The sequence below is a fragment of the Lepisosteus platostomus genome, chromosome 11 (genome assembly GCF_059453375.1).
Source record: "Lepisosteus platostomus isolate fLepPlt1 chromosome 11, fLepPlt1.hap1, whole genome shotgun sequence".
In the NCBI taxonomy this organism is placed as follows: Eukaryota; Metazoa; Chordata; class Actinopteri; order Semionotiformes; family Lepisosteidae; genus Lepisosteus; species Lepisosteus platostomus.
Genome location: NC_142621.1, coordinates 48149558 through 48171628, shown reverse-complemented (window position 1 = coordinate 48171628; position 22071 = coordinate 48149558). Strand labels below are relative to the sequence as shown.

General features: G+C 46.2%; 1 protein-coding gene across 1 annotated transcript; it reads left to right on the top strand.

Moving 5' to 3' along the window:
• The first annotated feature begins 1663 nt into the window (after positions 1–1663).
• suz12b (SUZ12 polycomb repressive complex 2 subunit b) lies at positions 1664–21975 on the top strand. Its single transcript, XM_088600162.1, has 16 exons — positions 1664–2442; positions 4197–4243; positions 4411–4475; positions 8958–9026; positions 9271–9320; positions 10980–11065; positions 13210–13462; positions 13724–13826; positions 14711–14816; positions 15391–15568; positions 15860–15948; positions 16478–16621; positions 17908–18065; positions 18538–18736; positions 19106–19185; positions 19724–21975. Exons 1-16 carry the CDS (start codon positions 2247–2249, stop codon positions 20076–20078), a joined length of 2178 nt encoding a protein of 725 aa, XP_088456288.1. The 5' UTR covers positions 1664–2246; the 3' UTR covers positions 20079–21975.
• Positions 21976–22071: the final 96 nt, after the last annotated feature.

Sequence of the window (22071 nt, the reverse complement as noted above, 5' to 3'; positions counted from 1 at the left end):
TTTTTTTCTTCAGCAATGGAAAAGAGCTGATCTCACAGCGAGCCTCAGTGTCATACAGGAGCTGGAATCAATCGGCGAGTCCTCTGCTCCGGGAATTAGAGCACCCCTCAGACAGAGGTGTTATCAGATGGTGGAGAGGAGCAGGCAGGCAGCTGGGGATTAGGCTGCCATGGCAACTGCAGCCCAGGAGCTGCCTGGGGGACGGCTGCAACCTGAGCCCACACCCCACCTCACCTGCGCGGAACAGAGTCACCTGTCCGCTGCTCGCCGGGGGGAGCAGCCATCTCCTTCCTATCAGGGCGTAGAAAATGGCAGAGCTCGGGTCCGGACACACACACACGCCACCATCACCAGAGCTGGTGGGCGCTGTTGAGAAAATGCCCCCCCAATCCACTGCTGCTGCACGCATGTGAGTCCGGAGCGCCAGAGGAAAAGCAGCGCGCTCTGGTCTCGACAGATTGTTGACGGACCCCACTGGCCGGAGCCCAGCTTGGGCGGTCCCTGCTTGGCCTCATTAGGGTGAGACAGAAGGAGTCAGCTCAATCAGCACAGTCAGTTCAACACCATCTGCCTACATTTCAGCCAACACATACAGCCATGAGCATCTTTCACTTGCTGTCTGTGGGAGACTGCTGCAGAAAGGGCACAGTTTACATCCAGGTCAGGGGGAAAAGCACCCCTCTCCGCACAGAGCACCCCTCTCTACACAGAGCACCCTTTCTCTCTTCATTTAAGGAGAGCAGGGAGAGTTGTTGTTTACGTCTCACTGTCCAGAGCAGCTGGATCCAGTTCAGACTCACTGGCCGCAGGTGCTTGTGTGAAAGCCAGCCAGCCCCAGTGCTGCAGTTCTGAGAATGTGATCTGACACACACAGTCTCATCGGCATGATCCAAGCAGCAGCCTGTAGCTCACCGGACCATGCACTGGGTCACAGTGCTGTCCAGTGGGAGCTTGGACACAGCTGGGAACCCCTGCTCTTCAGTGTCTTGTGGGGTCACATGAGTCTACAGTTTCTGGCCCTTCTGTTAATCCAAACACGCGACTTGGGCCCAATAGCCTGCCCTGTTTGGTAAACACTCATCTTGAGCCCCTTTCAGACAGTGGTGCCCAGCACTGCGCAGGGTATCAGATGTGAAACTGTGTGATGGTGATGCCTGACTTCATCATAACCTCTGGACCTGTACGCTTTGCTCAGAGACGTGTAGTATTTCCAAGAATTCAATTATACTTCGGGTTTCGTTTTTCATTCAAATTTCCGAAATGATTAAAGGTTATTTATTTTGGCATGGCACCAAAGAGAAGGGTCTACAATTATTTTATCTCTAGGCCCCATGCAAACGCCAGAGGTTGTGTCGCTCGGGCGTTGCTAGACTACCCTGAAGCGAGCTCCCGTGCACCCGGCGGGTCGGCGGCGCGCACTCGAATGACTGCAGCGCCCATGATGCACCGCGCCGGAGCAGCGCGATTTCCCGCAAAATCGTTTCAAAGAGGAAAGGAGCGCGAGCGGCAAACTGCCTCCTCCACCGAACTCGTCCTCCCGGACCCAGGGACGCGACTGGCGGGGCGTTCGGCCAATCACGACGCGTCTCTCCCACCCCCCTCGCGGCCCAGGCTGGGAGTTCTCCTTCTCCCATTGGCTGTGGCGGGGAGCCGGAGGTGGGCGGGCGGCGGCCAGCGGGTTAGGCTGAGCCTCGCGAGCGAGGGGAGTTGAGCGGAGTTTTGTCTGTTTTTTCGGGGGGTGCCATCGTTTATGTGTATTTATTTTACCTCCGCAGTATTCTCCCCTGCGTCGTACCGCTTCGTTTCTCAAGGTTAACTGGAAGACGCCGAGGACGAAAAGTGGGGAGAAAGAGGAAAACTGAAGGAGCCGCAGGGAGGGAATTTGAAATTAACCATTTAAAACCGCCCGTAATAATTCTTCATGGCTTCTCCCGAGCTGCTACAGAGATACCGCACTTAGTTGGTGGTTCCGAAGAGGAAGCTGAAACTCGTGTTTTTTTTATTTTTTATCCCATATTATAGATTCGTCTATATATATAGTAGATTTGGGTGACCTGCCTGTGCGTTTAATGGTTAACATTTAAAACTCGAATGTTAGTACGCCGATTTCTGATTCTGGTCAAGAAAAATAAAACAGGTCTCCGTGTCCTTTGTTTTGAACCCCCGATTTGAATCTTTACATTTTTTGCTGTTAGTGTTTGTTTTGGTTTTTTTTTTTACCCTCCCCCTTCCCCCCTTGCGGTCGAATGGCTCCGCAGAAGCACAGCTCTGCAGGCGGCGGTTCGGGCTCGGGTTCGGGCTCGGCTCCCGGTCTGGGCTCCGGTACCGGCGGCAAGGCGAACGGCGGAGTCTACCCTCCCTCCGCCGCGATGGCCGCGGTGAAGAGGCCGAAAATAGACCAGCTGCAAGCCGACCATGAGCTGTTCCTGCAGGCCTTCGAGAGTGAGTGGCCCGGGGCTCGGCGCGGCCGCGGCTCCCGGCCCGGGAGAGGGGTTCGCTGGGCGGGGAGGAGCGCACACGTGTGGGCCGGCAGCTGGGGTCTCTCGCTGGCCGGCATTTTACCGTGCTTTCGTGTAAATATCGCGGATTCGGGGGAGGGGGGGGGTGTTCTGCTTGCTCGCTCGCTTGACGCTTTGCTGTGAAAATGTTTATTTCTTTAGAAAACGGCGAGCACATGTGCCATGAGGAGCCCCCAGTTACCTGCGCCCTGCTTTTCTCGTTTGTTTCTGCGTGTAAATCTCCGTTCGACGTGTTTTATTTTGTGTGTGTGTTTGTGCGCGACTGGGTATCGGCGGTCAGCTGCCTCGGATGGCAGGAGGTGACCTGGTGTCCGGGGTGGGTAAGGTCGGGTCGTACCTGACAGCGTGGGTCGTGAACGCCTGTCGGCTGAAACCGCTGGTGGAGGACTGCTGTAGGCAGGTCCCTCCATGTTCCCGGCCAGCGTGAGGAGCTGAAAAACGTGAGATAGTGAACTTCACGGGCTACAGCTCGGTATCGCCGCTGGGCTTCGGGGGGGAAAGTATTTTAAAAGGCAGAAACCGATCTAGGTCTGTAAATATTATTTTGACCTTTTGGTAAAAATGTAGAAATGTTAGTGGAGTTTATACACGTGTTGATGTCGTGCCTTTAAAGGGAGTCGGGTTCAAACCGCTGTTTTCGTCAAATAGGGGAATGGGTGAGATTTGGGGGATCTAGCTGGTTAACGACCTTGTGTTGTAGTTGACGTCGAGCAGCGCTGTTTTAACGAAAATGTTGCCCACGGGCGGTTGCTAATTGAGCCCGGTTCGTTCTGCTCTGCCAGCTGTAGAACTGCCGGATTTGGGTTTGGTGCTGAACGGTACACTTCCTTTCTCTGTGAACCTGCCCGGATGCAATGCGCAGGAAATCTGATCGCTGTGCTTTAATAAACTTTTTGTTTGTGTTAAAGCGCGTTTGTTCTGCTGCGTGTTTCGCTTAACTGGAAACACCGCGGTCCCCGAAAATCTGGAAATGAGCTCATGAAAGTAGTTTTTTTTTTCTCGGTTGACAGAAAAGCATACATTATAAGAATCCCCGTGATACGTCTTGTACGTCTCCAACACATCAGAAAGTAGAGACACACGTCATATCCCCTGGTGATCGCTGGGGAGAGACGGAGAAACGGTCGTTCACATTTGCCGGTTGATGCACCAAAAAATGTGTTTTCACAAGTGGGGAATATGATGTGCCTTAATATAAGCAAAACGGGTTTGGCGAGCCTTGCAGGTGGTATTTTGCTTTATAAGCGTTTTCTTTGAATTCTGCTTCAGACTAGGGAAGTGTCCCCTTGATGCCCAGTCTGTTTTGTTGAAACCTGACCGGGACAGGAAAACGCAGTCTCTTCTGACTGGGTCGCTTTGCATAGTCTTAAGATTAAATTAAACCATAGCTTCATGAGCTTAGGCAGACCTGGTTTATTACATTGCACTTAAACATTAGCAGAAGCGCACAAGGGGTGTTCCTTGTGGGCATGAGGTCTCCACTGTCCAGTGAACTATTTAATACACAGATCCGTAGGGACTCTGCATCTAGACTGCTTGTTCACAGCTCATCATATAGCCCGTTGGACATGGGTGAGGCGTGGACTCGCTTTAGACAAGTTTGGACAAACGGGTGTCGTGCTCTTTGTTAGGGATGCTGAATTCCTCCTCATACCTTTATTTTCCTCTTCTTGACAGAGCCGACTCAGATATACCGGTTCCTTCGCACGAGGAACCTCATTGCGGTAAGTCTGGTGGGGGGTTCTGAAGAAGGAGTGTTTGCTGTAACTTGTTAAGGCCACGGCCAGGCGCTCGCCGTCTCAAGCCCCGGTCTGCTCGGGCTGCAGGGAGAGCAGTGCTTGGTGTCTCGCGCTCCTGCGTTTTCCCTCACGGAGGTCGTTTTATTTTTCAGCCCATATTCCTGCACAGGACCCTCACCTACATGTCCCACCGGAACTCCAGAACAAACGCCAGAAGGTAAATGCAGGCTTTTCAGAGACGCCTCCTGGTCCGTTTGTGACTGGAAACCGGGTCTGTCTGCGCGCCGTGACCCACTAAGCGGAAAAGAGAGTTTCCACGGCTTGTCTAGTGCCTCTCCAGCCTGTGTTATCTGCCTTTGCCTGTCGCTAGCTACGCCTCTCTTGTAGGATGTACATTTGTGTGTGCTCTATATAGGTAGTCTGTCTTGTTTCCATCTAGAAAGGGCAGTTTGGTTGTAGGAAAATCTCGGGAATTAAGCAACAGCTCAACTATCGAAGCGTTGAGCAGTCATTCATGGTGTTGAGGCTGACAGCCCGGCTTCCTTCATGAAACAGCTGAGATTGTGGGATCAGTTGGCTACTAACTGCCAAGCGAAGGCTGGATGGGTCAATGGCTCCTCTTTTGTAACCTTTCTTGTGTGCTTTAAGGATTGGTATCTGAAATTTACAGCCTTTTCTCTGTGATGACATGACTTGACCAGAAACCCGTTTAGAGCTGTTTATTCTCCAGCCCTGCTGTTTTGTAGAATAAGGCCAGACCCAGAAAAGCAGTGGGTCTGTACTGTGAGCTGGAAAACACTGCAACTCGACATCGTGTCTCAATTTAAATGTTCAGCAGAACTTCCTTTAGTTCTTGAAGCTGTCCTTTAAGCCAAATAAAAAGCTGTTACTAAAGTAATAAGCGTTATGTGAGATTCTGTTTTTGAAAAAAAAAGCACAAAAACCTCTTTCACAACCCGACCCTTGCTTGCGTGAATGCTTTAGTTTTGCAGTTTAATCTTTAAGACGTAGGTGAATTTTCTCCTCTTGTAGGTTAAAATAAAACACAGTTACCAAATGACAGATATTAGAACCTGTGAATTTGTATGAGAAGATATGAATTGAATCTTCCTTATTCTGTCTAACACGGAAGCTCATAAATTAATACAATTACTGTGCACCAGGATGTTTCCAAAACAGTATTTTCCAGGTTTATTCCTGTAGATTTTATTTTCCAGAACTGCGCCGAAGTGGCCCCGGTGCAGTTCTCTGTCTTCTGGGCTTTATGGTGCAGCCCTGCTAGCTCACAGCGCTCAGTAGTGCTTCCATATGTTGTGAGAGGCTTGAAGTGCCTCCTCCTCTGCAGTGCCCTGTAAACGGTGCGGATGAAAGGAAGCCCCCTGTGGTGGCAGGAGTAGGAGGGCCAGGGAATGGGATAATGGCGCTTGGGGTTCCAGGAGCCCTTTTTGGTGGGTTGTCATAAGAGATGAACCAGACGTGCTGCTGCTGTTGAACCCTTGAGCAGTAGAAGAAAAGGCCAGTTGAACCGATGGTATTGCAACCCTTTCTTCATAGGCTGGTCACGTTTTCAAGTCATCGATCGGAAGTTGTTTAGGTCGGAAGATAACTTGACCTCCTCCGGCGGAGGCTCGAGAGATTCCCACGGCGTGTGATTTTAAAGAGACCAGGAAGCTCGTGTCTTTTGAGTCTCCCTGGGACAGAGGTGACGAGAGCTGTGCTGTGCGGGGAAGTGATCTGGGCGCAGAGCTTCACGCTTCGCGTCTCCTCCACGTGGGTTCAGAGCAGGATGGGGTAAATCGCTTCAGTGTCTGAGGAGCTGGGAGGCTGACGTCTGTCGAGGGAGGGGCTGGGCAGCGGGAGACAGCAGCCACAGGTGGTCTTGCCCCTCTGCTGTCTAGAGCTTGTTCAGATTTGGGCTTTGACAGATGGGCCGCAGTTAACAGTATTCGTATCGAGGTGTCGGTTTAGAAGCCGTATAAGTGTGCCGAAAAAAATAAAACGCTGAAGTTTTTGCTTATTTAAATGTATTTCTGAGAATTGTGCCTTGATGTGTGAGGTTTTGCACCAGCTGCAGAAAGGCTGAGGTTAACTGCTGTGCTTTTATAGGTTAACCTGGAGGTACAGCAAGAATGGCAGTGTTAGGGGGTGAAGAATGAAGATGTTGGGTGTTTGTGTCTTGGTATGTTCAGTGTCAAAACAAGGAGATCTTACACTTGGCGTTACTGAAGAGAGTTCATTAGTACTGTTATTGTCTCCAGGGTGGTAAGCAAGAGCTTAAACAGTATTGTAGTGGAACATAAGTGTATGTTGAGCACTGCTCTCAGGTATTTTAGTGCTTCACTCTTTGCTATATACAAACACAGTTGTAGTTGTTTTGATTGCATAATGTGCTAGTCATTCAGCTTTTTTTTACTAAAAAAACCTCCAAAACGCGTTTTGTTCACTTTAAACCATGCATGTGATTTACGCTAGAAATGCTTTGAGCATTTAACAATCTTGTATTAAATGTGTAATTTGGATGATTGTTTAAGTGATTGTCGGGAGGGATTATTGGATTAAAGTAAGGGATTATATTACAGAAACCTAAGGTAGTATTTGCTCTAGGGTCTCCTGTAATTATCCAGACATCTGCCCTGGAAGTTATTCATATAAGAGGTAGTTTGTTCTCTATGGGGAAACGGTGCCGACAGTAAGGTTTACAGTCTGAAATCTTTGTGCGGTTTTGCTTAGTAATTGTTAATATTACACATTTAATATTGGCTCTTACCTAAAAAAAAAAGTATTTAAACTTTCTATATAGGCTTTAAGTGACAGGTTTAAAAAATTGAAACCAGATGGATTCTTGCTTTGTATTTAAATAGGTTATTTTAAGTATTAAAATGGAGTATATCTCAGTGCGGATGCTTCACAGTTGCCTCTGTTGATGAAACAAGACAGCAGTGAAGGGTGTGCAGCCTGTTTCTAGCCATAAGCATTATTTAATAAGACCACTCCAGCTCGTTCCTGAAAGATTCCTGTGGGCCGGCGAGTTGAGGGTTACCCTTTCTCAGGCCAGTGCTGAAGGCCGAGAAAGGGTCTTGTCTTCTTCAGCACTTCCTGTATCTTCGTCAGGGTTTTGAAAGTCCAAGGCAGACCCCTCTGTTATTAACAGCACCCCCTGTGTTAATAGGCAGCACAGTATCATCAAATGCATTAACTCTTTTATAGTCTTATCTGGGGATAGTTTGACCAAACTTTAAGGTGGAGGAGAGGTGTGTTCACAGAGCTACCCAAGACTTCAGAGCACCTAAGTAATTGGAGCCATTATTCTAAACCAGTACATTAACTGTATTGGGTGTGTTATTGTATGCTCTATTCCAGAAGGAACCTTTCTCTTAACCATTCCTTATGCGGAGCACCTTTTGGCATGTGGCATTGTTAGGGAGATTGTTTTCTTGAGACTTAGTAGTTTTCAGTCGGTCAGAACCTGTTTGCACAAATCCATGCTTTTCTAGATAGAAGAGTTTGTTTCTTCGTTGCCCTGGCCCTGCGTGTTATTGGCTTGCCCAGTTCGGGGAAAAGTCGCGGTTTATTCTGTGGATTTCTGTTCAGGAGGAACAACCTGTTCTCGGAGATTCCGTGAAAGCTTGATTAAATCGTGCTGGTTAAAGCTGTACGAGAGTATTGGTGCTAGCTGGTGGTTTGTGCTACAGCTCATTGGGAGATTCTGCGTTATGTAGAAGACCTTACTTTCCCCTCTGAAGTCTTGCGCAGTGTGAATGCTGATCAATATTATTGAGTCAGGTTGGCTGGGGTCAGTTCCCAGAGAACAGCAGTCTGCCCAGTTGAGATCATGGGCTTCTTTTCATGCTTGTTCTGTCCGTCATAAGAATACTTCTGTATTTTCTTTAAATTGAATAATTATTGGACAAGAACCTGTTCATTAGACTGATAACACTGTCGTTTCCTGTACATGTTTTAAACAGGTTTCTTTAAAAAGCCATTCAAAAAGTTATTTAGCTGTTTTTACTGGTGTACTTATTTTCCTGTCAGATAGCCTGAAACACGTAGAGCACTAAATGTCTAGAGCTTTTTTTGTAATTCCTAGGAAAAGAGACTTATTTAAATGATCAAACCTGCTTGTGGGCTCTTTTTACACAACTGCTGTGCTGTACTCCTGTGCAAGTTCATTGGAGGTGATGGACTGCAGTGAGCAATGTGTATCTTGATGACAAAAACTGTCTGTGGGCTTTAACGAAGATTGTGTGGTAGTAAGAGGGTACATTGTGTTAAAGTAAGATGGAATCTTAATCACTTGGTGACTGTTGTCCTCCCACATACTTGAGAGGTGGTTACTGAGTGCGAAATATTATGGGAAAAAAAAAATATAATGAAATGTTTTTTTCTTAATCTATAAAGCATTTTTACAACTCGGTCTCATTGCAAGGCATGTGGAGATCTGCTTTGTAGTGATCTTCTTTTGATTTCGTTACACTTGGGCTGTGTTATTCAGTGTTGTCTCAGGGATAAAGATCTTGCCACCTTCATCTGAAGTAAGGATTACATGGCTATTGCAGTCGCATCTTTTCAGTAAAAATGTGCTCGTGTACCTTGACAGTTTTTCTCTGTTAGTCTTTTCCCTCACAGGCCTGGTACACAGTGTTGCATATTTCTAGTATTTCCAAGTATTAACTGTTAAACCATTGTCCTCTTTTCTCAGGAGGTCTTTCAAAGTGGATGACATGCTGATCAAAGTGGAAAAAATGAAGGGAGAACAGGAATCTCACAGGTATCTTTTCACTTCGTATCGAAAACATCTATTCTGTCCTTCGCCGCGATATGAGACATCATGTTCTCTGCCATCCTAATTGTTTTGAGTATTTGGGGGTTTATGATTCTTGACTGAAGTGGCAGTATACCCCTGGCCCCATGGTTATATTAAAATTTAAAACAAAGTACAATTAAAGTGGAAACAGTTTTTTAATGTCACAAGTGCTACTTGTCATCATCTGGTTTTACTTTTCTTTCTACAGCTTGGCTTCACACCTGCAGCTCACATTTACTGGTTTCTTCCATAAAAATGGTACGTTTTTGTTTTATTGACTTCAAAAAGGATTACTCCCATTAAATGTTGTCAAGCTCTGAGCAGCAATTGGCTAGTCTGTGTCGTGGTGGGGTGGGGGGTGAGAGCCTGCTGTTGTGATATCGTTTTAACGGCTGTGTTTTTGTTAACCTGCTTCAGTCCGGCTTCCGTGCCGAGCTGTATTGTACTCCAGGTCCTGGCTTCTGCCTGGACTTGGTAGCTGAAGGTCACAGATGCCTTGCTGTCAGGCGAATGTGTTTTGGTTAACGTTCTGCTTCTGTACAGGGAGTAAGAAGTATTACACCTGCCTGAGTCTTCAACAGTGTGTTTCCTCAGTCACCTTGGAATGTGTCCTCTGAGCAGTGTGCCCACTTACGCTGAGATTTAAAATCGCCTCGACTCTAATAAAATGCAGTGCATCCTTCTTTTCTTGATAATACTTATAATAATATTCAAGTTAAATTCGCTAAAACCCTTAGTTCATGAAGCTGATGAGGATTGAATCTGAAGTATTGTCCTTCACCTGCCAAATTACTGAATTCATCTCACAATCATTTTAAAAGGCTGGCATTGTGTACAGCGTTAGGGGCTGCCTCAACTTCGCTATCCATAGCCCTGTGCAGGAGTCAACATTTCTTTTACTGTAGCCTTTTACGGTCTAATTTTTTACTTTTGTGTTGAAAAGGAGGGAATAAAGCTGTGAATAAATGTTTTGCAGTTAACTTATTTATATCAACAGGGATTTATTTAAATGACTCATTTAAGATAAGGTTAAGTGTAACTTGTGTCCTCATTTAATCATATTGTGATCAGGTGGCATAATATTACAAGCAGAGGTTTGTAAACTTTGACTTCTCAGCAGTGAAGAATCAGGATATGCATATTTTACCTTGTATTTAGAAAGTCTGTTCATCACAAATTTATTCAATGTCACCTTGGATCTTAGCATTCAGTTTTTCGTCAGTGAGCATTTGAAGGTGAGAAGAGTGACTACTCTTAATGTGCTTTTAATCATTAGCAGAGATCAGTTACTGCCAGGTTATTGACACTCTAGTAATGCTGTTAATCTATTGAAAGTTGTATACTGTGAGGGAAAAGTTATATATTGTGAGATCTGCAATGCCATATCTAAAGCTTTAGCCTAGAGTGGTTTGGCTCAGTATCCCAGTTTCAGGACATACTAGAGTGTGCACTGCTACATTAAGGAAGATGCAGTCATATTTCTGCCTTATGTGTTTCTGTCCCTCATGTGCTGAAAACAAAGTAGTAGAAGCTTTTTAACCTGATTCAGATGTTAACTGCTCTGTTTTAATTTCTAGCAGTTGTATTTAAAAGTTTATTAAACAACGTGGAATAATGCTTTCACAAGTACTTTAAAAAGTCTGTTATAGATGGCACTTTTTGTCAGTGCCGCTGCTTAACCTTCCTGTTGATGCTGTAATACTAACATACTTCTGCTTGGTGCATTATACTGTTCAGAAAGATGTTTGGCTCTAACTGAAATTCTGTGCTCCAAGATTCACTGATGTGGACTGCAAATCAAAACTTTTGACTATTTTTTATCGTCTTCATGCCAGCCCTCCTGTTAATGCAGATCTGTTTTTAAGAAAAAGCAGTCTGACGACGAAAATCTAAATTTAATGGTATTTTTTTTTCCAGAAAAGCCATCACAGAACTCTGAGAACGAACAAAATTCTGTGTCTTTAGAGGTGCTACTCGTTAAAGTCTGCCATAAAAAGCGAAAGGTAAGCGTTAATCATACGATGTTAGCTGACGCTACGTGCTCAACAGCTGTAACAGTGCTCTCACGTAATTGTTTTGTTGCAATTACTAATTATCACCTTTTCTCTCTTTTGGAAAAAGTCTGTGTTCAGCTGCAGGATAACCAAGAGAAATCTGGACCCAAGCATTTTCTGTTTCAGAATGCTTTCTTTTATGTTGGTGTTTAAGCAGTTGTGATGAAACAGCTTGACTCCCTTGAACGTGACTTGTTTCCTCTGATTCCTCGTGTGCTTTCTGCTGTTCTGGCCTGCGCCTCTGCTCAGCTGCGGGGGTTTCTCCTACAGCCAGATGACTTTCGCGTAGTGAGTCATGGCGGTGTCACCGAACGGCCGTAGGTTTTGTGCGGGCAGCTAGGCTGGACGGGTCCCCCTCACTGAGCAACACCTCCGCTTCGTTCGGCCAGCGCTGAGGCAGGGCTGTCTGGCAGAGGGGCGACTCACTCATGCTGGTGAAATGTTAATGAAATCCCCTCATCGAAAAACATGCGTTTGAGCCGCTGCCAGACTTTAATATGTATTTTACTCCCTTTCATGCTAGAAATGTCCTAACAAGTACATAGTAATGTGGTTAGTAGTAGACCAATAAGTAATATTGGTCTAAAAATTATAAATTAGTAATGTAGATTGACAGAATACAGGTGTTGACTTCTCTCTGCAGCACTTCTTGGTCTGTTATGGATGTTGGGATCATTATGTTCTTGTTTTCCTAAAATAACTGGTAAAAGTGGCTTCTCCTTGCTGCTCTGTAGGCAGCCACGATTAAACTGCCAAGATTAACTTGGAAAAATTTCGTAGGGATCAATTGCGTACGTGATATACAAGATGGTTTGAAGCAAAAACATAAAAACCCTTCAGTGTTCAAGGATCAGACTTATTTTAATTGAACAAATTATCTTTTTGCTTAGTAATTTACAAGAAAGGGCCGGGTGATATGATATCATATTTGTCTTGACTACTAGGTTGATGGGGACATGTTGTGTATTTGACATTGAAACATCTTTTAAAATGTGGATTATTTGATATTTTCCTTTCTTTTCTTAAATCTGATAATGACAGATTTGACAGATAATGACAGATAATTACTTGATACACTCCAGTAAATTGTGACAAGACTATAAACTCTCAGCTTCCACTGTGCTAGAACTGTTTTCTAACTATGAGATCGGCCTTTATAAAATATTTATCTGGAAGCTAGGATAGTTTACAACAGAGGAATTTCCCATCCTTTTGTCACCCCATCCCAGCCTTTCCTTTGGAATGGTGTAACTGCCCCTCTTTGTGTCCTTTTATAATACAACCCTAATTCACTGCTACCATCAGCTCCTGACTGGACTGTTTGACACTGAAGGAGAATTACAGCATTTATTACAGGATCATCATATGTGTGTATATTGCATTTCATTTGTACTTATGCATCTTTTTGGGTGCATCGCCCATCCCTGGTTGGATGCTTTAGGGCTTGATACCAGCAGACAGAATTAAAACAAACTTCAAAGAACGGAGTGAATATTGGTACACGCACAGGCAGTGTGTGACGTGCTGCACTGTGCACTGTCGGAAAACCTCACCTTCGCTTGAGGACGAGGACCCCAGACCGCAGTCGTTCAGGATCAAGGCAGAACAAAATTCTGACTTCTACAGACGCCAGAACTACTTTGCATGTGTTGCGTAAATCACTTGTTTTAACCTATTTTTCCTCCCTGTCGGCATCATCTGCTGACAAGCAAATTAAATGTGGTTCTGATTTACTACTAGGCTCTTCCAGGAACAGGCTCTGATGACATTCTTGGAACCTCAAGCTACTAAGAGCTCGAGCGTGATGGGTTGAATGGCCTCCTCTCCTTCGTAACGTTCTTTATGTTATTATGTTCCTATCTGTGAATGTGCATGTGTGCAATCGGGAACAGGCTGTTAACCTCACTGAAAAGTGGTGCTGGTCCTTATTTTATCTGTAGGCAGACTGTGCAAACGGCAAGTCCGTAGCAAAGCAAACGGGTCTCTGTTTTTCCACGGTTTTCCTACATTGAAAACTGGGCCAGCAGTCTGGAGCCCGATTGTTAATTGAGGCGCTGCGAAAGGGAGGCTGAACACGTCTTTTCTGTTTCCAGGATGTTAGTTGCCCAGTGAAGCAGGTGCCGACGGGTAAAAAGCAAGTGCCTCTGAACCCCGACAGCAGCAGCAACGGGGGCGGCGGCGGTGGCGGAGTTGGCCAGACGAAGCCCGGCAGCTTCCCCTCTCTGGCCGTGTCCAGCAACGAGTTTGAGCCCAGCAACAGCCACATGGTCAAGTCCTACTCCCTGCTCTTCAGGGTCACCCGGCCGGGGCGCAGGGAGGTCAACGGGGAGGCCAACGAGAACATTGGCAAGTGCTGGTCTCCGGGAGAGGTCCGCCGGTCTGCCTCGAGAGTTAATTGGAAACACAGCTGCGGTGTTGGGGTTTACGAGGCAGCTTGAGGAGGAAGAAAAGGGCGGGCTTGCCTCATGCTTGCCGCATTCCCTGTTCTGGAACTTATTTCCTGTGGGAATTACGATAGGTGGACGTGTCTCTTGTAGCTGCGGTTAGTTCTTCGGGAGTCTGTCTCACAACAGTAAGTAACTATATTTATCTGCTGGACTCTTCTAGATGTTATAGAAGAACTTCCAGCCAGGAAGAAGAGGACCTCTTCCCACCGTGAGGACGGGGAAACGACTTTTGTGGCACAGATGACGGTGTTCGATAAGAACAGGTAATCAAGGTGGCAGGATCTCCACCAGCATAATCGGAGAAAGGCCGTTGCTTCTTCTAAACTTTGTTTTATTACATATTCTATGAGCAAGTCCTTCCTGTTAGAAAATCATGCTTTTTTAACCTGGCAGTCAGGTTGCAGTGCCCTGTAGGCAGTAGAACATCCTCATTTCCATCCATTAACTCTTAAGGAATTGCTGCTTTTTAATACAATTACAAATTTACATTTGTACGCTTTGTATAAGTGGATTGTTTTCCATTATGGTGGTTAGAGATGCATCTTTTCTTTTACAAACCTGTGACTCTTGCCGGTGATTATCTAAACAAGTGCCACAATATTCTCCAGAGCACGATTCCTGTCTGTGCCACTTTCTTAAGGCCCCTTGTGGAGCTCAGAGTTGATGTAGCGGCTATTTCAGAAATACAGGAAATGGATTTTATCAGAGTTGCTCAAAACCACAGAGGTGGGGTCCTTGTGTTAGAAGCATGTGACCTTTTGCTGGACTAACAGTAATGACCAGGCAATTGATGCTAAAAGCTCTGCCTTTTTTAGTGGAGTTGTGATGCAGCAGGAGAAGGATAGATTTGTCATCAGTGTGAAAGTGTCGTGACAACACGTGGGGGGAATATGACAGCTGAGACACTGCTGTGTATATTGCTGAATTGTTCCTGTAATTATTATTTTTAGAGGAGTTTCACTTTGGAGGCAATATACCTAGTTTTTTCTGTGTGTTTCCATGCAGAAGCCTCAGGCTTCCACGCACTGAAGAGTCAGGGACCGCAGACAGAGTGTGCTGTTTGCTGTTGTGAAGTCAAGTCGGGTGTAATTCGTCTGCATGTTTTTTAACGGCCTGTTCTGTGAATGAGCTCTGGGTGTTTCCGTAGGCGCCTGCAGCTGCTGGACGGAGAATATGAAGTGTCAATGCAGGAGATGGAAGAATGTCCAGTCAGCAAGAAGAGAGCAACATGGGAGACCATCCTGGATGGGAAGGTATCTGCCAGACAGTGACCGTACCCCCGGAGGTCTAAGGTCATTTTACTGTTGATTGCGGTCTTATGAAGTGTTCCCAAGTGACAGTCTGGGGAATACAAGAGTGGACCAGTACGCGCTATTGGGAGGTTCTAGGACAGTGCGCTTGTTTCTGATCCTGCTGGTAGGTGTTAAATTAACCCAGTGAAGCATGTTAATTAGAGTGAGGAGCTCAGAGCTGAGGTGTACTACAAACTAGACCCCATGAAGGATAGAACTTGGCCTTCTGATCTGATATTCCAGTGAAAGTTTGAAAATAGATTGCCTCGATCTCTGTAGATTTGAGATTTCTACTAGTGTTCTTGAGTATATCCCGATTTTATAAAGCAGTGTCGGACAAAGGGGTGATAAAAGTTTAAAAGGCTGGGTTTTGGCAGTTTCAAATTAACTTTTAAAGGGCTTGTCCCTAAGATTAGAAATTGCCAGTGGGCCTGGTTCGGGGTGAGCTTGCACATGAGCATGGCGCGAGCGGTGGATTCTTGCTCCTCTGGGCTCGCAGACGGTGACGGGATTGTTCACGTGCTGCCGCTTTCAGAGGCTGCCACCGTTCGAGACGTTCTCTCAGGGACCCACGCTCCAGTTCACGCTGCGCTGGACAGGGGACACTAATGACAAATCCACCGCCCCCGTCGCCAAACCCCTGGCCACCCGCAACTCGGACACCACCGCCGTGGAGAGCAGGCCCAGCTCCCTGAAGCCAGCTCAGACAGTAGGTAAGGCCGTGCGCCGCGCCGTCCCGGGACTGCTTCAGGCAGTCGTGCACAAAGAGCGCCTGGCAAGGGCCAGCCGTGCCCTGTGGATGTGAAATGATTGCATAACTCAAGTACGTTTCAAGCCTTTCGTCTGGGGTGACGCAGTGGGCAGGTGTGCTCGCTCCCGGCCCGAGGAGTGTTTGGGGTCCCCTGGGGCAGCCCACACCTGGCCCGGCGCAACTGGAGCTGGGATGGGTCTCGATGCCCCGTTTTAGACCGGTGGTTCAAAAGGTGAATCATGTCTTTTTGCAGCTGTTAAAGATTCCATTAATACGGAACTGCAGGCAAGAAGAGAGCAGATTACATATGAGCCTCGTCAGAAACTACGAATATTTTACCAGGTGAGGTGCTGCTTTCTGATCATTGCCCTGATAACCTTTGAATTCATTTTTTGTTAATGCTGGAGGAGTGTGTGGAGTTTAGTCCAGTGTGCTGCAGTGTGTCGGACCATGTAACCATCTGCGGAGCAGTCAAACAAATTATTCTTGGTAATAACAGAAAGCTGTCCTGAGTTAGACTTTGGCCTGTTACCTGCTACTACACCTTTGTTCACCTGGTTGAAGGCCCCTCGCTGAAGCTCCTGCTTCTGCAGCATTTCCTTCCACTTATGTGCATGTTGTATAGCAGATATCACTGTCAATCCATTAATTATCAGTTAAAGACAACTTATTGGCTAAACCAGATCTTAGAATTGTCTGTGTGCGGGGGATGTTTTTTGGAAATTTGGAAGGACACATTCATCAGATGCAAACAGTGGGTAAACCAGCTGTGTGTAAACATCCAAGTTGCAGTAAATCTGTTCAGTGGGTTTATGTAGTGTATAACTGCTTATACATGATTTGTGACGACTCTATCTCGCATCCATCGCAGTTCCTTTACAACAACAACACCAGACAGCAGACGGAGGCCCGCGATGACCTGCACTGCCCCTGGTGCACGCTGAACTGCCGCAGGCTCTACAGCCTTCTCAAACACCTCAAGCTCTCCCACAGCCGCTTCATCTTCAACTACGTGGTGAGAGCTGCTGGTGCCTCCGCAGGCCTGTCTGCCCCGGGCCGGGCTCTGTGAGCCGTTCCTCTGGGCGTGCCAGTTCGGCAAGCAGCTCGCGGCGGTGCCCGTTTGTCCCAGGGCTGTTCCTCTCCCACTCTGCTGTCTCAGCCAGCCCGTCTTTGTAGTCGGACTTCCAGTGGTTTGGAGTAGCGGGTAGTGATTAAGCCACTCTATTATTGAAAAAGCTTAAGCAATAATAAGTCGCCAACAATTGCCATGTACGGGAAACGAGGGAGGTATTATTCGTAACAGGTAATAAGTTCCTGTATAATAGGCTTTATACAGGGGCTCTCAAACGTTTAAGCGCCAATATATTGGTTGTAAATAATGAACTCTTACAAGCTACTCCTATAAAGAAAAACGGGTAACTATTGTAAGGGTTTGGGCAGTGAGAAAAATATATATATTTTTAAAAGGGTGGTACTGTATTGCATCTCGGTGTATTTGTACATTTTTTTTTTTAGAAAGAAGGTTTTGTAGGGAAGTATTTGCTGAGCTGTGGTCTTGGATCCTCCTTGCTTGCTGTTGTTTTGTCTGTTCCAGAGCACTGCGCCCCCTGGTGGGGACCTTTTCTTCTCCTTAGCCTGTCAGGCAGGGCAGGATAGTGCAATCCGAGTCCCTTGTGACCTCGGTCACCAGCTGGTTTTAGTTCCAGCTGAGCTCTTGGTTAATTGTACTTCAGTTTTCATTAATACTTCAGTAATTAAACAATATTTTTTGTTCTCTGTCCCATAGCTGATTTGCAAGAGATTTTAAATTTGCCTATTCATTTTGAAAACGGCAGCTTTTTGTGAGTGGGGAAAATAAAAAAGGTATTAATCAGTCATTAGCTCTGAGGCACTCAAGAGTCTGGCTGAAATGAAGACCAGTAGACGTTAGGTTCTGCTGGGGATCAGGACAAAGACTGGTAGTCCCTGCTGTAGAGTGGACCTGCTGCCACTGACAGTACAGTGGTTTCTGCACTCAGTGAGCTGGCATCTCACTCTGTTCCCAGGAGCAGTTACAAGTCTACATGCAGAGCCTCTGTGCATTGAGAACTCTCAAAAGTAACCAAACGCCTGTTTTCCCTCAGCAGTCCCGTGGCTGTAACAGGGGTCGCAGCTATGGCGCTCTGTGTGGTTAACTTTGCGCTCCTAGTTTTGTTAGATGTGTTTGCACTCTGTCTCAGTGGTGCTTGCTTTTACACATCAGGGCTCCTGCTTCTGCGCGAGGCCTGTTTGTCAGTCACCGGTCCTTCCTTCCTTCCACAGCCTCACCCCAAAGGTGCTAGGATAGACGTGTCTATCAACGAGTGCTACGATGGATCCTACGTGGGAAACCCGCAGGATATCCACAGCCAGCCGGGGTTCGCCTTCAGCCGGAACGGGCCGGTGAAGAGGACCCCCGTCACCCACATCCTCGTCTGCAGGTGGGTCGGTGACCGCGCCTCCAGCCACGCGTGTCCGCCGCGCAGTCATGCGGTCTCCAGCCTCCTAACCGACTAATTACCGCGATCTGTCCGCAGCTCCAGTGCCAGTGGTGGTACAGGCCTTCAGCACAGTGTAGCCCTGCTCTGCTCTGAAAGACACTTAAATTAGGCAGTCAGTTTTGTATGGTATGGTATTTTAGTATTGTAGGGTATTTTTGTCGTTGGATGTGAATCCCGAGGTTAAGGGCAGGGAGTGAGAGTTTTTTTTTGGGTGTGTCATTAAATCTTCCACTAATTCTACATAAATTGGTTGTGCATTGAAGAACCGTTTTCTTAAATACTTGATTTCATGTGCTGTTGTGTAGGTAGGTTTATGCACTACTTTGGTGGTCTAGTAGACTTGTCGCGAGTTCCGCAGAAAAGTGCTTTCTCTGTTCCGGCTGTGATCCGTACCGTTTCCCCCGAATCGCAGGCCGAAGCGCACAAAGCCCAGCCTGTCGGAGTTCCTGGAGTCGGAGGACGGCGAGCTGGAGCAGCAGCGCACCTACATCAGCGGCCACAACCGGCTGTACTTCCACAGCGACAGCTGCCTGCCGCTGCGGCCGCAGGAGATGGACGTGGACAGCGAGGACGAGAAGGACCCCGAGTGGCTGCGGGAGAAGACCATCACGGTGGGGCTGGGCGCCGCGGTCGAGCGCCGCCTGGGTCACCTGCGCCGGCACCGAGGGCACGCAAGGCCCACGGGCATCAGGGCCCTTCGGACCGGAGCACACAAACTGAGATCCTTTTTTCAGTTTAATGCCCAATGTGTTACAGCTCAGCTGTCACTCTTCTAGATTGTACAGTTTAATACACTTACCTTGCACGTCACAGCTAGCACTTAACTCGCAGCGCTTGTTACACGTAGTCAGGCTTGCCTTGTCTCGGATACAGGCCGTCACTGCGTGTCCTCGGTTCTGTTGGCAGAGCTTATTTTGTCTGCCGTTCGTGTGAAAAATGGATTCGGTTTCCTTATTCCTATTTTGTCCCCTCTTCCACAGCAAATAGAGGAGTTTACAGATGTGAATGAAGGAGAAAAAGAAGTCATGAAACTCTGGAACCTTCATGTGATGAAGCATGGGTAGGTTTAAAACCAGGATTATTACCTCTGACGCTTGAATTCTTTGGAGAAAGCATTACGAAGCCAGGGGTTTTGAGGGACCGTTAGGTAAAATCGGGAGAACCATTAATAATTTCTTACACTTATATAGCGCTTTTCTGGACACTCCACTCAAAGTGCTTTACAGGTAATGGGGATCCCCTCCCCCACTACCAATGTGCAGCCCCACCTGGATGGATTAGAACTCAAATCAGGAGAAACGTCATTTCACAAAATGTTGTAGGGGTTTGAAACAAACTACCGAGCCTCATAGTCGAAGATGAGGCCCCAGCTTCTTTCAAGAAACAGCTGGGCGAGATCCTAGGATCATTTATCCACTAGCAACCACACGAGCTAGATGTGCTGAATGTTTCGCTCTTCTTCGGTGTCTTGATCTTTTCCAGTGGGTGTTTTTTAATCGCAAGGACTGTCCTGGTGACCTTTCGGTCCCATGAGGCCAACAGCTCCTCTGGGGCCCCCGGTGGCAATTCATGGCCTCTTTGTTTCTCTGCCCTTCCAGGTTCATTGCAGACAATCAGATGAATCAAGCCTGCATGCTGTTTGTTGAGAAGTGTGGGATGCAGATCACCGAGAAGAACTTGTGCCGGAACTTTCTCCTGCACCTCGTCAGCATGCATGACTTTAACCTGGTCAGTATAGTCACCATCGACAAGGCGATGGCCAAGCTGAGGGAGATCCAGCAGAGGCTAGAGAGGGATGTGGATATGGGTGACAAGGCCGGCAGCCAGCCGCCCTCCGTCGAGGAGCGGAACGGGGAGAACGGCCTTGAGGCCCCCTCGAGCGACCGGAGCCCTGAGCCCGACAGCGGCGCTGCTTTGGGAGCCCCCAGACACAACAAAAGGCAGAAACTCTGAAGCCGGAGCTCTTTACGGACTGAAGCGGACTGGGGCTGTGAGGGGTGGTCCGGGGTGGGGTGGGGCGGGGGCAGCAAAAGAAAATCTTGTTCAAAATTGAAATGAAAAAGAAAAATAGATTCCAAACAGGCACTGGGTACCAAGTAATCAAACCAGTGTTGGGCTGTGGAGCTAAATTAGAAGGCGGCGATCCATTCTAGAGATCTTTTAAAATACAAGTAAGAGTTTGTGGTCCATTTGAATATCACTACACTAAACCATTTGGGAATTATAACCTTTTGCTTCTGATTTTTTATGTACATTTCTTTGTCAGATTAGTTAACGTATATTGCAGTATAACGATCATGTAATCTGGCATAATGAGGCTTAAAAGAGAAATATCACGATGATCAGCAGTATTCGTGTCCATCCTTTTGTGTCTACTGTGACAGCCCTGTAATCTGTTAAATGTATTTTAGCACTTGTCTTGTTCTGGGTGCCTGTTTGGAAAAACTTTATTTACTTTTTAATATATTTTGAATAGAAAAAAAAAACATTCAAAGATTTTTTTTCCCGACTCTTGCTGGCATTTTTTTGTTTTGGATGCATTAGTTGTCCGGTGCAACTGGTTGTCTGAAAACTTGAACATAAAGCATCGTTTTTTGTTTTTGTTTTTTTCCGTAAGATGTAAACCTTTTACCATTCTGCTGAAAGGCAGGCAGGTAGGTCTGTACACAGGTGTTCCTAAGAGTAATATGACCCAAAGCCCTGCCTTTTGAGAAGAGCGTGCCTGTGGATCAGCCACTTTTCTGAGGGGGAAAAAAGATGCACTGCAGAACTGGACCAGAAAATATTGTCACTCTATATGCAAGTATTCTGATGTGGTCTGTCCGTGGTAACAGGGTATTTATTGCAGACACTAACGGAAAACAAGGATTCTGGCAGTATTTCACTGCATGCAGGAACTTGCTTATTACTCATGCAATTGTTTACAGATTTTTTTTTTCCAATGGAAACGTGGTTTTTACTACTAGTGCCGTATCAGTGGAGCAGGCTCAGTCCTGGTGAGCACTGAGGTCCAGTGACAATGACAATATCACCTCATAGCTTTTTTTTAATGTACTGCCATAGATTACATTTTTCATATTTAAAAAGTTTTTTTTTTATTGCTGCTCTTATGGTGTTTTAAATGTTTCTTAATTCATTCCTTCTTGTAATAGCTGGGAGCTGACCCCTTTTTTGGAGACTTTTGGGACACCTCAATGAACTCTAAAAAAACCAATGTGAATTTTACTGTCCTGCTCTGTTTGTAAAGAGCATTCATTACTCACGTCTGTTTGTAAAGAGATTTACTCCTGAATGACATACAGTGCAAAACAATGGCATTTCTGTTTGCCATAGTTTTCAGCTCTTCATTAAGTATATTTAAATGTATTTTCAGTGATTTTTTTGAGTTTACAGGAAAGACTTTGTAAAAAGGGGTGATCTACAGCTCTTTTAGGAACATTAATTCGCCAGCTGAAAGGGTGTGTCTTTCTGTGAAGTCCTTTGGGTTGTGCTTTGAGGGACAAACAATGAAAGCTTTTCTCAACTGTTGCTTTAATTTGCTAAAGCTGTGCACATATGTATGAAAAACATAGCTTGGTTTGGGGAGACTTGTAGTTTCAGGATTTTGCTCTCATTTCTTAAGCAAGCTTGACTATGCTTCTACTGCTTAAAAAGGAAGACTGGCATTGTTTTGCACAAGTGTTTTTTTTCTGGTGGCCCCAAGAAAAGGAAAAAAAAAGAATTTAAAAATATAAAAAATCAAAACTACATTGTTAAACCATCATGTTAAAGTTGTGAATTTTGTAATAAAGGAGTTATAGAAAATGTTGGATGTTTTCTATTTAAAATAAAATAATTTTTACCATTGTCAGCAATGGTCACTTGCAGTTTGAATGACTTCTGGGTAATAAGGTCTTGGTCAGCTTGTTTTACAAGCTGGAGAGGAAGAGCAGCGACAGTGGGAACA

Coding starts and splice junctions, on each gene's coding strand:
- suz12b (XM_088600162.1), top strand. CDS start 2,247: ATGGCTCCGCAGAAGCACAGCTCTGCAGGCGGCGGTTCGGGCTCGGGT. Junction 15,949..16,477: donor AACTACGAATATTTTACCAG/GTGAGGTGCTGC, acceptor CATCCATCGCAG/TTCCTTTACAACAACAACAC. Junction 18,066..18,537: donor ACCCACATCCTCGTCTGCAG/GTGGGTCGGTGA, acceptor CCCGAATCGCAG/GCCGAAGCGCACAAAGCCCA.